Genomic DNA, 15,556 nt, shown 5'->3' with positions numbered 1-15,556 from the left:
TACGACTCCGCTTACAGTGCAAATATGTATTAACAAGTTACAAAAATATTAATGGCTTCATTCGTAATAACTTCATAACTCCCCCACAGCACCGGGAGACGAACAGTGCAAGATAACTTCAAATGTTTTGCATCACAATCTCATGATTTAATACATATGCCATATAAATTCGTAAAACCTATTTATTTCATGTATAAACATACATATTATCTGACTGACTGTCACTGGCTGACGAATGCCGTGAGCGCCAACACACGACAGGGAGAGGTGACTAAAACTGACACCGAGTATACGAGAAAAACCATACCCTTCCACTACTGATTACATGTAATATTATTCAACAGGCATGCGCATGAATACACTGTACCCTTGAGGCATTGATTTTGAAATATCATGATACGCACACATGAAAATTCAAAACCTGACAGACGACTCACTGTGAAAGACATATAAAACATGTACCAATATTCTGATAGGGGATTTGTCAAAGGAAGGCCAAGGTCACTGCCACATAATGGAAATGGAGCAACAAGAACACGTAAGGCTACAATATGAACATCACTATCTGGGCTACAACATCCATGTTCCAACACCTCCCATCGTTTATTACAGAAGAAACAAACATATCTCTGGGGGACGGTGACAGACACTAGAGGCGGGGTGGTGTTGGAGTTGGCGGTATATGCTTTGCGCAAACAGCTGATGCTATCACTGATGTCAAGAGATTCATTTATTTAATTTAAACTTTAGTGCCAATGTTTAATCTGTTTCCTCGGATGTTCCTGTGTACTCTCTGGCGTTTACACCACTGTCATCGGCACCATCGTCACTTCCGGTCAGATGAACTTTCTGTTGTAAACTACATAATCACGTGCACTATTATGTCACGTGGTATTAAAGCACTGTTTAACGACAACGTCACTTCCGCCAGCTACAACAACGACACTGCGTTTGCCGACGACTACACCTCAAAGTCGTCCTCCTCCTGATCCTCGTCTTCTTCTTTCGGCAGCACGGACTTGGAGAAGTGGTATGCTACAACTGCACAGTAGCCGATACTGATCTGATTCACACCACCACGCATGCGGTCTCTGAAACAACAACGCGAGTCTGTGACATATGTTGTGTCAGCAGTATTCCACTGACATCAGCGTTTCAGCCCAATACGGACGGAAGGTCCGTTGTCAGGTCATTGACTTTTTACTATTTGGGTGAGGCCGCGAAGATGCCCTTGGCGTCTAACACACAGCCAAGGTTAATATTGGGTCCCGATCTACATAGGTTTCAGGACAAAGGGATGCAGACGTGAAGAGAAAACTGACTGGAGAAGGAGCCTGTACATAACTGTTTGTTATGACTGTTTACAGGGGAAGCTGTCAAAACCGGCATCTCTACATTCCGGTAAGCTGTCAACACCAGCATAAAATCTCAGTTCCATTTTGGCTTTTACACTTATCACCAGCTCTCCTATCCGGCACGTTGTCAATAATGGATTATTTCTTCAGTCCCGGTGAGTGCCGATTTCAGACAGCTTCCTCTGTATAGGGCCCACACATTCTCATTAACACCTACAAACATTTGTGGTTCTGGGTCCTTAAGGCATGTAGCTTTTCGGGATTACGTGCAAACACTGCGAGGTGGATATCACAAGAACGTACTTGTCCTGCAAATATTTTGCATGGGTCATAATGCCCACCGACAGTTGTACTGATTAAATGTGGTGAATGAAAAACGCGGCGAAAAAATTTACCTTTTGACACAGATGCCTGTCTGCAAGAAATGTATATAAAACTTCTGGATACGATATTGAATTTTCTTTTAATTTTAACACTGCTAAAGGAAAGTATTGTAATATATTTTGGTTCAGTTAATACATTTTAAAGTCAAAATTGATCCAGTTTTCAGGCATTTGTCAGAGGCGGATCCTTACATGGCCAAGGGGAGAGAATACGTACTTAGTCGTATATTTCCTCATCACACCGACGCACCAGTGTCATTCTAAAACGTAACTTAATCGTAATCGTTAATCACCAACATGAACCAATTTCCACAGTTAGTCAAGAGAAGTATTTCGACACACCGGTCCACACTGACCAAGCTGACCCATTCTGAGAATGACATTGACAAGATCTCTCATCAGGTCAGCAGTCCACTCTAGCAGTAAAAGCAGGTATCGATCGACACCATTTTCAGTGGCTCCCAGTAATCAACACACGAAAATAGGAAGCTCCACTTATCAGCTGCACGTTGTTTGTAGTCTTCAGTTTCTGCTTGTCATAACGTACTTATATACTTCTCATCGTTGGGATGTAACATTTTTAACTTGAACACCACCGTTCTGCTTGTGTGAACACACACACACACACACACACACACACACACACACACACACCAATAAAAGTCAAAAGAAACGTTGGTTGGTTGGTGCGCACACGATACTTTTATGGGTTGTAAGCCTTCCCCTGGGGCAAGTCTCCAATGTGGTTGGCTTGAATACGGAAGGGACAATGCCTTAATCGTATCTGTGGTACTTATTTCACCTAAATGGGTAAATCTATGGATGTCAACATCTGTAACATGAGGGACAAATAGAGGTGCATCAGTCAAAAAACTTAGTGTGCATCACTTCTATATGTCATTGAAAGTTACTTACAAGAACCAGTCCATTGCAAAGAGGAGACCTGTCTGTTCTATCGGTATACCGAGAGCCGACAGTATGATAATGATACACACGATACTGGCACTGGGCAGAGCAGGAATAGCCAATGAAAGGGCCGCTGTCAGAATCCTGCAGTACAAGTGAGAATTATAATCTATACCGGCTGACTTGTTGATAGGATAAAATACATTCATTGTATTATTACAGAAACATCTGTTGAATTTATGCACGTACCTGAGAGTGGATGAATGTATACATGCATCTGCATATGGACCAATGCATTCACCCATATGCATGCGCATATCTGCATGAAAGTATGCATGTTTGTTTATGAAGTTGAATGTACGAGAGGCTATCAGAACGTTTTGTGCCTGACATAATTGCGATATACAGATATTAAAAATAACCGTTTGATATTGAAGAATAGTTTATATCATTCACGTAAATGGAATATAGACATGCACGGGTCGCTAGTTTCCGGTCACATGACATGTAATCACATGTACTCTTAGTGGAACGGCAGAAATCGATAAGAAAGAGTACAGAGCAGTGATACAGGTTTTAGACCACCCGGCGAAGCATTAAAGAGTGATTGGCTGTAGCATATGGAAAGTCTTACCCGTTACCTGTAACCATCAAGCGAATTCCAATGCGGTAGATAGGGTGTTGGGGGTGGCCCCCGCCCTGGTCGGCCTACATCCAGCGCCAGTCCGGACAACATTGACCAGGTGCATACCCAGGTAATCAGCAACCGTCGAATCTCCACCCATTAGTTAAAGCAGACAAGATGGTCCAAGTGCATCGACTTACAAGGATGGATGAATGGTGAGAAAATATTGAGAAATGAATGGTGATTGCACCGATGTTCTGCCTCTAAATATGTTAGGCTCAAACCTTTTTGATTGCCCCTCGTATGCGTGTATCCGCGCGCTGGTTTATCATGGTGCATCAAGAGAACACTAAGTGACCTCCGTGTGCCTGTACATGTCTTCCCGAACAGACACAGTGCGACCTACCATATCGTTATGACTTTGCCACCATCTGCTTCGACGCCCTCTATCTGACAAATGAAGATGCACGCTGCTGCCATGAACATCGTACTGCCGTCCCTGTTGGTGGCGGTGGCGAGGGGCACGACAAACTGCGCCACCCTCTTGTCGATACGGAGCCTGGCAAGGGCGAGAAGACCTTCAGGCATAGCTACCGCTCTATAACACAAATGGTGGAACCCCGTTAAGAACTTATTTAAACCAACAGCATTCACAAGAAGTATTCACCTGTTTATTACATTTGGAACCTGACATAGAAGAGGAACATTTTTTATGGATGGGCATCTTCTTTAGTGAAATAGTTGGCACCTTTCTGTGTAGATGCGATTTGTTTGATAAAGGTATTTACATTAACACCGAAACGTCGCCTTTATCGCAACAGAGAATTTGTCTGTCCATAAAAATGTTTCCCTTGATGTATAAATTTTAATATTCATATGCAAATATTTTCATAAAATCTTAAATATTTGAAGACTTAATGGACGATTTGCAAAATATCAAAACGGAATCTCTGCTTTAGGTGTATAAATAACGGTATCACTGCTTTCAAGTGTACAAATAACGGTATTACCGCTCTCAGGTGTACAGATAACGGTACTACCGCTTCAAATAAAGCATCCCCCCTTCTAAGTGAACAAGTAACGGTATCACAGCTTTCAGGTGTGGAATTGACAGTATCACCGCTTTCATATGAACAAGTAACAGTATACAGTGGACTAACGATGAAGCCGAGGCGAAAGTGACCATCCAGGCTCTGCTATATTCAATCTGTATCTTGTAGGGGTTCCGTCTAGTGAGAGCCAGTATCCCCACGGGCAGGATAATAAACTGGTACAGCAGCAGACCGACGACTACCGTGCATGCGAACAGCCCTAGAGATCGGAACGTTTCTAGGATGTTATCGGCCCGCGCTATGGCCACGGCTATCAGACTCAGGACTCCGATCGGGGTGTACCTGTTGAAAGATTGGATTTTAAAAGATACTTCTATTCGAAATATGTTGAACAAATAATCTTTCATATTATGGTATAAACTGAAACAATGATGGTGTAATAATCATGGTGTTTACTGAAAGATGGGTTCCTGTGTACGGCATGGAGTTGACAACAGAACTCAGAATCGGGGCCTTTCTTTGACGAAACAAAAGGTTTCTGGAATACAATGTTTCCAAACACACCTTATCCTCTATTCTAATGAGGCATAGTCGAAAGTATTATTCACATGCTATAAAATTTCTAACGATTCACATAAGAGGTGTTCATATAATAATCATGAAAGCAGCCATTCAGATTGCATTTGATAATTTTGTCCAACTACACTACATGTTCAATACCCTCTTACAGTTCAACTGACTTTGATGCTTGGCGTTAAGGTCTGATGTTCATAGCTGCACTGGTTTCACAACTCACATTTACTATGTCTACAATACGTTTACAATATACATTTACAACCAACATTTGTACAGACAGACAGACAGACAGTAATCCTGGCCAACTGGCCCATATTACAATTGTTGTTACAACATACTTGTTGTCACGTGATACGAAAATTAGAAAAAATACATTCTGTTTCAAACATTTTTGGAGAATACACCTTTCAGAAAATTTGTGAATTCAACAAATTTATCATTTGAGATTTTCTGGCCATACTACTCGAGAAATGTAAAAACTTTATTGTCAAGTCTTTAAATTGTAAAATATGAAATTCATCCTGGGCTTGTCCGCTGTTACAGTGGTTACATAAAGTGTTCTGTCTTTCAGCATCCTTATTTCGGCTGGTTGCATTCACATTCAGGTTATGCAGAGAAATTAGGAATATACAAAATACCTTCAGTAATATCTCATCATGAAACAGGTACGTAATATAGGCTTCAGGACCCCTAACTTTACAAGACTATAATCACTGAAAAAATGTGAAGTTTATACATTCTTTTTTGGACAAAAATATCCACAGGTCTTTGCTTGAACAAATACAAATTTTTCATTGCCAACATTTTGGCATAAGCATACGTGTGAATACCCACATGCAAACAGTTACATACGGATATCAGAAACCCAGTTCCTCTTGCCTTATTAGACGTTTACAACAGACATTTACAATAGACGTCTACAAGACGTTTACAACATACATTTACAATAGACGTCTACAAGACGTTTACAACAGACATTTACAATAGACGTCCACAAGACCTTTACAATAGACATTTACAATAGACGTCTACAAGACGTTTACAACAGACATTTACAATAGACGTCTACAAGACGTTTACAACAGACATTTACAATAGACGTCTACAAGACGTTTACAACAGACATTTACAATAGACGTCTACAAGACGTTTACAATAGACATTTACAATAGACGTCTACAAGACCTTTACAATAGACATTTACAATAGACGTCTACAAGACCTTTACAATAGACATTTACAATAGACGTCTACAAGAAGTTTACAATAGACATTTCCAACCGACATTTATAAGAAGTTTACAATACACATTTACAATAGACGTCTACAAGACGTTTACAATAGACATTTCCAACCAACATTTATAAGACGTTTACAAAAGACATTTACAATCGACGTGTACAAGACGTTTGCAATAGACATTCACAGTCGTCATTTGCAACAAAGGAGTCACACGCTCACCATATAAGCCAGTTCAAAATCTTGAAAATGACAGTGGTAGCTGCTTCAAAGAAGACGAAGAAGGGTTTGGCTGCCTCTCCTATAACGGAGATAGCAATGCCGAAGATCATGCAGCACAACACCAGCCCTGGAAATAGGAAACAGTACTACTACTAGTAAACTGCTAAAACGCCTCACTTTAACTGACATACTGCTCAAAACGACCTTAAAACAAACTCGCTCATTCTCAACATTCCTCTAGTAAATGATTTCGTCTTTTGACAAGAAATACTTTGTTCAGCCTCAAATACCTGCGAAGATCCGGGTTAGAATAGGTCTTCAGTATACCATGCTTGTCGTAAGTGTTTTAGTGTTCAACATGTCTGACTTAGTTGCTGATCATTCAATATATATATATATATATATATATATATATATATATATATATATATATATATATACACATACGGTATTTTGAGTGCAGCTATAAACAACAAACAAAATCAAAACAATGACCTTACCTAGTGCATTAGGCGAATTACTAGCACCAGGGACGCGGGTTTTCGTGATGGTTGTGATGTTCTCCAGAACGCCAGACACGTTTCGAATCGTTATTTCTTCTTTCAACGCATACTTAGTTTGAGCCTAAAAAGAGACACAGTTAGCTCTATTTATACGGACATTTACGGCTGTTTCTCGCTGACACTTGGAGTAGAGTGGAGTGACGGTATGCCACTTGGAGTAGAATGGAGTGACGGTATGCCACTTGGAGTAGAGTGGAGTGACGGTATGCCACTTGGAGTAGAGTGGAGTGACGGTATGAATGACACTGAATGAAGCATATTAATACAAACTTTATTCTTTTGGTATGGAAATACACATTAATGGGGCAATGGGAACAACACAAATGTTAATATCTTTAGAAACATTCAGGATCACCTGACATGTTCACATCGTCAAATTCTCATCTGTTTCTTATGTGGGGTATTTGCTCTACACCCTGTATCTGTCCTGTCGCTTCAGACATACGTATTTTATGTTTTGTTTAGTTGAGTAAAATATTTAAAAATAAAGCCGCTACTTTATTTGGATGCGAGGCATGTCAAATTTATGAATATATTTACCTGCTGGAAGCAAGCTGTGATGAGATTACTCGGTGCGATGTTTCTGAAATGGTGATTAGAATGAACTTCCCACATGTTGACAGAATGTTATTGGCTTGACATACAAAATACTAAACTATTAGTCCACATGTCCATGGCCACCAAATTGTCGGCTGATATTGGAATAGGTCTTGGCAGATTAAACTGTTGGTTGGTTGATATTTCCCATACTGAAAACACTTGTAATGAATTCTTTCTGTTGCCCCTGAATTAATGCTTACCAGACATGGCGATTGTGAATGACATCTTGAAAAGATGTATTCAGATATTTTCGGACACATATTCAGCTTTCTGTCATATTTTTGTACATGTGAATAACACGTATGCTTGGTTAAGGTCGTTGTTTTGCAACATTCAGTCACGTTTTTAGACAGGTTTATGAAAAAAAATATACATATATGTGATAAAGATATCTTATAATTATAATAATTCAGTTTAGTACTCTCACCTGATCAGATCGGCGAAGATGTCTTGTGTGGCGATGATGTTTTCGGGGTCAGTTTGAGCAAGAACATCCCTCTTCGTCGGACTCATCCCCTCGCCTTCACAGAATGCGTTATTGAGCGAGTTGTTCAGTTACAGTAAGCTCCAGCCATTATTGTGACGCAATGTTTCTGTGAGTTGTTAGTTGTTTTGAACAAAAGCATGACGTCACTGACGTTTGTCCAAGATGTATTTAACTGAACCTTTATCCAACCAAACAGTAAAAGAACACCACTTTGCGCCGTTAGAAACAAACAATGCAAAAACGTCAAGACCTCAAGACATTACAGCCTTCTGACAGGCACAATGAATGCCTAAGCAAGAATAACTTTACATTTTATCAACTTTACAGATTCGCATTTCGGTTTGCAGAGTTTGGTCCCTTAGGCTTGCCAGGATCTTATAACCGAGGCGTCCAGTCTAGTAATGACCTAGACAACGTCATTGTTTTCAGTGTTAAAGGTCTCAGATCGTTATTCGTAAGGACTGAAGCACTGAGGTGGAGATAGTAACTGATTTAACTACATGCGATATATGATATATCTGTAGTTCCTATGGTTGGGATAATAATGAGAATAACAACACCGACGTACATGCTGTGGAACCGACCGTTTAAAGCCCTTGATGGTGGATATTTAAGGAAAATAAGAATGTCCTGGTGTTTTACCCTGGGAGCATTCTACGTTGGCCATGTTCGATATCCTGGGTAAAATGGACTGTATTATGTTTTAGAACTGACTGAGTATTCGTGACACGGTAACCTTTGTCTACTGACCTGGTTTTATAGCGAAGGCTAGCGCCATTGCGAGGAGACACGGGAAAGTGTTTGTTACCATGATGTAGGTGAGGGCTGCTGCACTGACGCGTCCGTTACACTTGGGGTCCACCGACGCCGTGCCTACATCAGCGAAACACAGGCAAACATGAATAACATTAACAATAGACAGCTAAAGAAACAGTCTGTAATATCATCATCATCATCAACAACAACAACAACAACAACAACAACAACAACAACAACAACAACAACAACAACAACAACAATAATAATAATAACAAAATGCCCGACAGAAAGCTAAGTGCAGTCCGTGAGGCCGCAGTCACGTTGTACTGAAGCATCACACATGAATGACACTATTCTGAAACGTAGAGGCCAGGAGTTTTCACCCACATAATGACTAACCAAGGACTGACTGAACTTAACCGGTTTTACGCAATATTTCGGCAATATCACGGCGGGGGACACCAGAAATTGGCTTCACACATTGTGCCCATGGTGAGGAATCGAACCCGGTTCGTCGACGTCACAAGCCAACACTTTAACCACTAGGCTACCCCATCGCCCTTGGTAACCAAGGAACAAAGATACATCACTTGGCGATAACAGAAAACACCTGTGATGTGCTCAAATGTGATGTGCTCACCTGTGATCACGCTGCAGATAATGAGGGGGAGGATCATCATCTGTAGCATCCGCATGTACATCTCGCCAGGGAGGCCTGGAACACAGCCAGTCAGTGGGTGAATCAGTCAGTGACGTGGTTAGTGGGTGAGGCAGTGAGTGACGTGGTTAGTGGGTTAGTGAGTGGGTGACTTGGTCAGTGGATGGATGAGTGGGTGACTTGGTCAGTGGATGAGTGAGTGAGTGGATGGTTGGTTGGGTGGGTGAGTGATTTGGTTAGTCGATGAATGAATGGGTGGGTTGGTGAGTGAGTTGGTGAGTCGATGAGAAAGTGGGTGCGTGGGTGAATGTGTTGGTGAGGGGATGAGTGGGTGGATGGGTGGATGGGTGGGTGGGTGGGTGGGTTGGTGAGTGGATGAGTGGGTGTGGTAGTAAGTGAGTCGTGTTAGCGGGTGGTTGAGTGGGTTGAATTGATCAATGAGAGGGTGGGTAAGCAAGCGGCTGAGTGGGTGAGTGGGTAGGTTAGCTTTGAGTGAGAAAGTGGGTTTTGAGTGAATGAGCGAGTGGGTGAGTATTGACTGAGTGAGTTTGTGTGTGAGTTGTTTTGAGCCAAGGAATCTTTTTTATGTGAGTGAGTGAGTGGGTTGGTGAGTATACGGTATACTGTTTGTGCATTTTCTAGAGGTATGGCAGTGATGTGACTGGGGGTCGGTGGATACGGGTATATTGGAGAACTGGGAACGGCAGATATGTGCATCATACACTATACTGGTGTCAAACCCGTGACTTCGGCGAAATGATCAAACGCTTTAACTCTAACATCCCTTGTAACACAGAGACGGTCTACAGCAGAATCACCTGACCATGTACACAAAACATCAACATCAATCATAGGCTGTTGTTACAACCCGAAATAAGTGAAAACATATCTGGTCTGTCTACCCGTGACAGTGGTTAGAGATCTACTGCGGGCGAGTTCAATAAACGCTAAGAATCACCCAACCAGTTTCGTGTGGTATCAAAGACATCCTCGCTAGTGGGACTGTGATGTACATCGGGCACATCGGGTACATCGGCTACATCGGCTACATCGGTTATCAAACAACACTGTGGAGATTCAGGATAAACGTCATAATAACCGCAGACTGGTTATTTCGTTGTTTAACGCCACACGCAGAAATATTTCAGGTATATTTGCCTAGACCAAACAATCCAGTGATCGGCAGCATGAGAAACTATCTCCGCAACTGGGATATGATGACATGTCAACCAAGCCAGCAAGCCTGATCACCAGATCCCGATAGTCGCCACAAGCATGGGTTACTGGAGATCAATTCTAACGCGTATCTTCACAGCCAGAATCAGCAAAACTTCATTATATGTGGAGTCCTCATTACGCATTCATATCAACATGTTGTTAATTATAATTATAACTAATCCATACCAGAAATCAGAGTATGATTATTTGTGACCTTTATTTACTCTATCAATCAACAACAGCCACACATCAACATGTTATCGTCCATGTTACCGTGTCTGCGGCTGCCAGAATTGCTCAACAGTTCGCCATGTGTTATCCCCGATGTATCATATTTCCGACATACAAGGACACAAATGAAATGATATCACTAATATCAAATAATTATCTGAAAATACTCGATATCTAAAATCAAACAAAAACGCAAAAGGAGATAATACTGAGGCTGAACCTTGGTAATTTATCATACAGTTCCATATGATCTGAACCCCTGCTGGGTACATACACACAAAGATTACAACTAAAACCTATTGGGCACACACTGCAGACACAGAGCTCAGATGTAACGTGAATATAGAACAAATAGGCATGGTGTTATACCTTTGCGAGTATCTCTCTGCACTTAATAGTTGTTTGTGTAGGGGTATAGGACTTCATGATCCCGTATGCCTGGTATCTAGTCCAGAGCACCACTTGCATTTTTGCATAACCCACGTGTACATGATATCATCAAACCGATATCAGATGTGGTGACCAACCCGAGGTCGTTATCAATGTATGTCATAATTCTGTGACTAAAGGTTCGCCTCTATATCAACAAGACTGACAGTGTGTGTGTACACAGCTCACAGGAGAATGGTATTATGAAACAGTTTTCAGTCTTGGTGTTATCTGCAGAAAGAGCTTACTACGGGTTACACCTGAACATACACAGCAAGATAAGCAGGTAAAAGTGACGCAACATTTCCAATATCGGATCTCAGCTCACAACTGACACAACTCATCTCTTGTTGAAGTCCTTAGTAATGTCAGCACTACTGCCAAATAATCTCATCATCACCATTTCAAACGAACAACTCAGTAAACATCAGTCTGTTCAAAATAAAGAATATTCTTCGTAAAATCCTTATCCTGGAAAATACTCACATATTACTGCGGCTTTAAAACAGCTGAACGGGCAAACACTTCCGACAAGAATACATTATAATATCATCGTTCTAGCTAACATGTGAGACAATTCAGCACCTCGTTACCTCTATCAGCTCTTGGAGAAATATGCACACATCTTCAAGGACGCTAACATCAAACCTCCACTGAAAACCACATCAGTAAATCTTTAGCATAGATATCCTTACTGGTCTCCCGCATCATGAAGTCAGTTGTCCTCACAATGTGTCACCCACCCTTTCAGCTTTCAAATAGTACTGACAAAAAACTGGACTGATGACAGTTCTTTAACTCAAACACTAGGAATGAATTGCGGTGACCTACCAAGCCACATCAGGACGTCCAGCGAAGGATCAACAGCCCGGATTAAGAAGCCCACAAGGAAGCCAGAAACCGCTCCCACAGCAGTTAACATCATCAACGTCTGGCTTTTCATAAACTTCCATATTGTTAGTAAAAACATTTCTCGACAACAGGACATAGTGCAGTACGGTGCACGTTCCACAAACAGTCAACAGATTGCACAAACAGTCAACACGTCGCACACACCGTCAACAGGTTTCCGCTAACAATGGACAACGTTGCTGCGCTGGGTGCTTGTAGTCTGGTCCAATTATCAAGATCTCAGACAGGGTGTGAATGGATGGCAATGGAAGATATGAGTAGTTTAACTGGTGAACATCCGTTGGGCCCCCGTCGGAGTTCCGGGGTGGCATAGGTCACTGACAGCATATTCTGGCCGTGGGATGTTGCTATAGATAATGGAATTGGGTCAGGTGTCTTGGTTGAACACCTATTATCGTAGTGGATGGTACTGTTATTATGATCAGTCTATAAATCACTGGATTTTCTGCTTCAAACAAGAACATTAGCAGTCGCCATTACAGTCAGAGTATTTGCTAAATGCAGAATCAACACAACAAACAAACACACAATGCGTTGGGAAAGCACAATAGTATATTACTCTGGCACAAAGTACTGACTGTAGAAATAGCTTAAGATAAGATATCGTTTACTTCCTGTGGGATATCATGAATTTATTGAATCGCATGTGCATATCTTGTGCCAATAGTATAAAGCACAATCGGTTGAGATCGTTAGTAGCACACCAGTCACATACAAATGTCAAGGTTATCACCAGCGGATCGAGAATTAATTGGAATGTCTCAGATGCGGGTTGTCAGAACGTTCGCCTGTATAAGGCAGACCATCGTCAGTCAAATGAGGCGTCATTCAGGCTCGTCAGACATATAAGCCACGGTAAGCATTTACCCTTTGGATATCAATATAATTAGCATCCTATTTAGATACTCACATACTTACCCATCTACTTACTAAACTACATTTACTTGCTTCCGAAACCAACCTTTCATTAGCCTAACCAGCAACCAGCTCACCCGGTGTGTCATTCACAATCCTACCCACTCACTCACTAACTAACTCTCTCAAATAGCCCAGCCAGGCTAGCTATTTTCGAAACATTTGTATCCCTACGGACTTCTTAAACCCATTCTTAACACACCGGCTACGATCAAAGTTAAGAATTCTTAGGACTACGAACGTGTCGTGACTGAGGGCCCAGTTCCCTCTGTCATTCATTCACAAACCAACTCACTAACTCACTCTCTCAAAATAGCCCAATCAGCAATACCAGAGGGTTCTCTCGCCCCTCATGCACAAATATACCCACTCACTCACAACTCACGCTCTCAAAATAGCCCGAGCAACAATCAGTTCACATACACCTATATGTTCCATTTTCCAAATGCCCTTATTGACTCAAGTCAAGTCAAGTCAAGTCAAGTTAAGTCAAGTCAAGTGAAGTGAAGTGAGTTTGCCCCACTCACTGCCCCATTCATCATCTCACTCTCATAATTTCTAACGTGTCCACCATCTTGCTCATAGCCTGTGCATGTCACAGTATGGGGGACTGGGGCCGTTTCACAAAGCCCTCTTACCGGCCCGACCTCGTACAGCAGCTCGTCGACCACCTCTCACGCTCTTACTCCTTTCCACAAAGACCTCGTACGTTTACACTGTCGTAAACAGCCAAAAATTTAGGACCCCGATTGACCTGTCGTTAATGCTTTAGGAGGTCGTAAACACTACTAATACAAAGATGGCGTCAACGATTTTGGTACTGCAAGTGATTGAAGCACGCTAACTAGTATAGCCTGAGAAATGTTGAGACAGGTGGAATGTGCTCGACACTCTGGATGATCTTGAGATGATGTCGATATAAAGATTTCCCAGGCATGTTGTTTTCTAACTGTGCAGAACGTTACAGACCTGTTTGGACTGAATACGAAATCAAGATTCACAGCATTATTTTGTATACAGTATGATTTCAAATGTGGAAATCGGATAATTACGAAGATCATTTCATTTAAAAAATAATATATTAACGATCACTGATATCGTTTTTCATGATACTGCCAATGATAAATCTGAAACGCTGCCGATGAACCTAGTATCGGTTGGGATGCTTTAAAAAATATACTCACACGCACTCCTAAATCCGCTTTCCGCCATATTGGATAATGTTTACAGAATCTCGGTTCGTGTAGCTGATACTGAGACGCCTATTACATCACGAATATTCCTCAGTCAGCTACGCCAAATACATCATAGAATTCTCCATACATGTTAACATGATCTGGTCTTTGCCACCAATACCAACAGTCTAGATAAAATCAAATGGAACATATTGGGTGTAGAAAACATACACTTTGTTGTGTGAAATGTAAACAAACATACATTCCGATATTACAGTCTGTTATGTCCAAACGATCCCAGAGTCAAGGGAAGAGTCCTCGCAAAATCCTGTGTACCGTTTCAGTACTAAGATGTATATTTTGCGTATGGTCCAAATATTTTTTCATGAAAACCATTTCAGTATGTACCTTTAGCCTTGTTCAATATCTCATCATACGTGGATACATGGTACTTGCTTATATTCTTTGAAAGCTTTTGATTGATTGAATAAAAGTTACGAAAGAAGTTGACTCATTTAGAGTACACTAAACCTTTCCTCAAGTGTTAGTAGATCAAACGTAGTCATAACGCCAGCGTACTTTAGTTGCTCTCATGTACAATATTCAATACAATGGGACTAATATTGCAGTTTTATACGAACAGGTTAATGGACACCGATTGAATTCGAACCTTTTTCAAACGTAAAACTGATCATAATATTAATGGAAATGATTTATACATGTCTTCTTGTAATTTTCAGTGGAATTTAGTGAGGGAATCCAATTATTACGATAAGATAACCTGTACTTTCAATTAAAACATGCATTGTTACTGAAACTGTGAATCTGTTTTGAAATACTTTGGGAATAACAAGATACGCAGGTGCCTATTGGTCTTGCTGTATGCGTTGCTATGCAACAAAGTACCTCGTACACGATGTACGACATGGATTTAGGACGCCGTGGTACGACATGGATACGACGTCTTTGTGAAACGGCCTTAAAGGAGGTCGGGATAGGGTCGTAAATAGCGTGTCATCTTTACAATACAGCACACTGTGCATGTAGTCAATATGTCAATGATCTGATTAAGGAAGTAATTGTGTATTAGCTCATTACATTGCTAGAATAACTACAGAATAATATCCACTGTCTGCCAGCTCGAACATGCACATACTGTTAAAGCCATTGTTTATAATCGGTGAACTGCCTAACCTGAACTGATCCACCTTATTGGTTTCTTGTGATTATTGTAATGATGCACAGATAACA

The 15,556-nt window shown here is 41.1% G+C and overlaps 1 protein-coding gene across 1 annotated transcript in view; it reads right to left on the bottom strand.

Annotated features, from left to right (window-relative positions):
• Positions 1 to 168: 168 nt before the first annotated feature.
• The window catches only part of LOC137262004 (excitatory amino acid transporter-like), a 28,488-nt gene continuing 13,100 nt past the window's right edge, over positions 169 to 15,556 (bottom strand). The window contains exons 3-12 of the mRNA XM_067799805.1: positions 9,408 to 9,482; positions 8,759 to 8,881; positions 7,949 to 8,042; positions 7,462 to 7,504; positions 6,859 to 6,982; positions 6,359 to 6,485; positions 4,430 to 4,663; positions 3,676 to 3,867; positions 2,654 to 2,788; positions 169 to 1,091 (exon numbers count right to left, since the gene is read on the bottom strand). Of these exons, the coding sequence (XP_067655906.1) occupies positions 962 to 1,091; positions 2,654 to 2,788; positions 3,676 to 3,867; positions 4,430 to 4,663; positions 6,359 to 6,485; positions 6,859 to 6,982; positions 7,462 to 7,504; positions 7,949 to 8,042; positions 8,759 to 8,881; positions 9,408 to 9,482 (1,277 nt within the window). The 3' untranslated portion in view covers positions 169 to 961. The remainder of the gene's footprint in view (positions 1,092 to 2,653; positions 2,789 to 3,675; positions 3,868 to 4,429; positions 4,664 to 6,358; positions 6,486 to 6,858; positions 6,983 to 7,461; positions 7,505 to 7,948; positions 8,043 to 8,758; positions 8,882 to 9,407; positions 9,483 to 15,556) is intronic.

This window comes from Haliotis asinina, chromosome 14 (assembly GCF_037392515.1).
Source record: "Haliotis asinina isolate JCU_RB_2024 chromosome 14, JCU_Hal_asi_v2, whole genome shotgun sequence".
Taxonomy (NCBI): domain Eukaryota; kingdom Metazoa; phylum Mollusca; class Gastropoda; order Lepetellida; family Haliotidae; genus Haliotis; species Haliotis asinina.
Note: the sequence above shows the minus strand (reverse complement) of the source record. Positions and strands in the feature narration are given on the sequence as shown.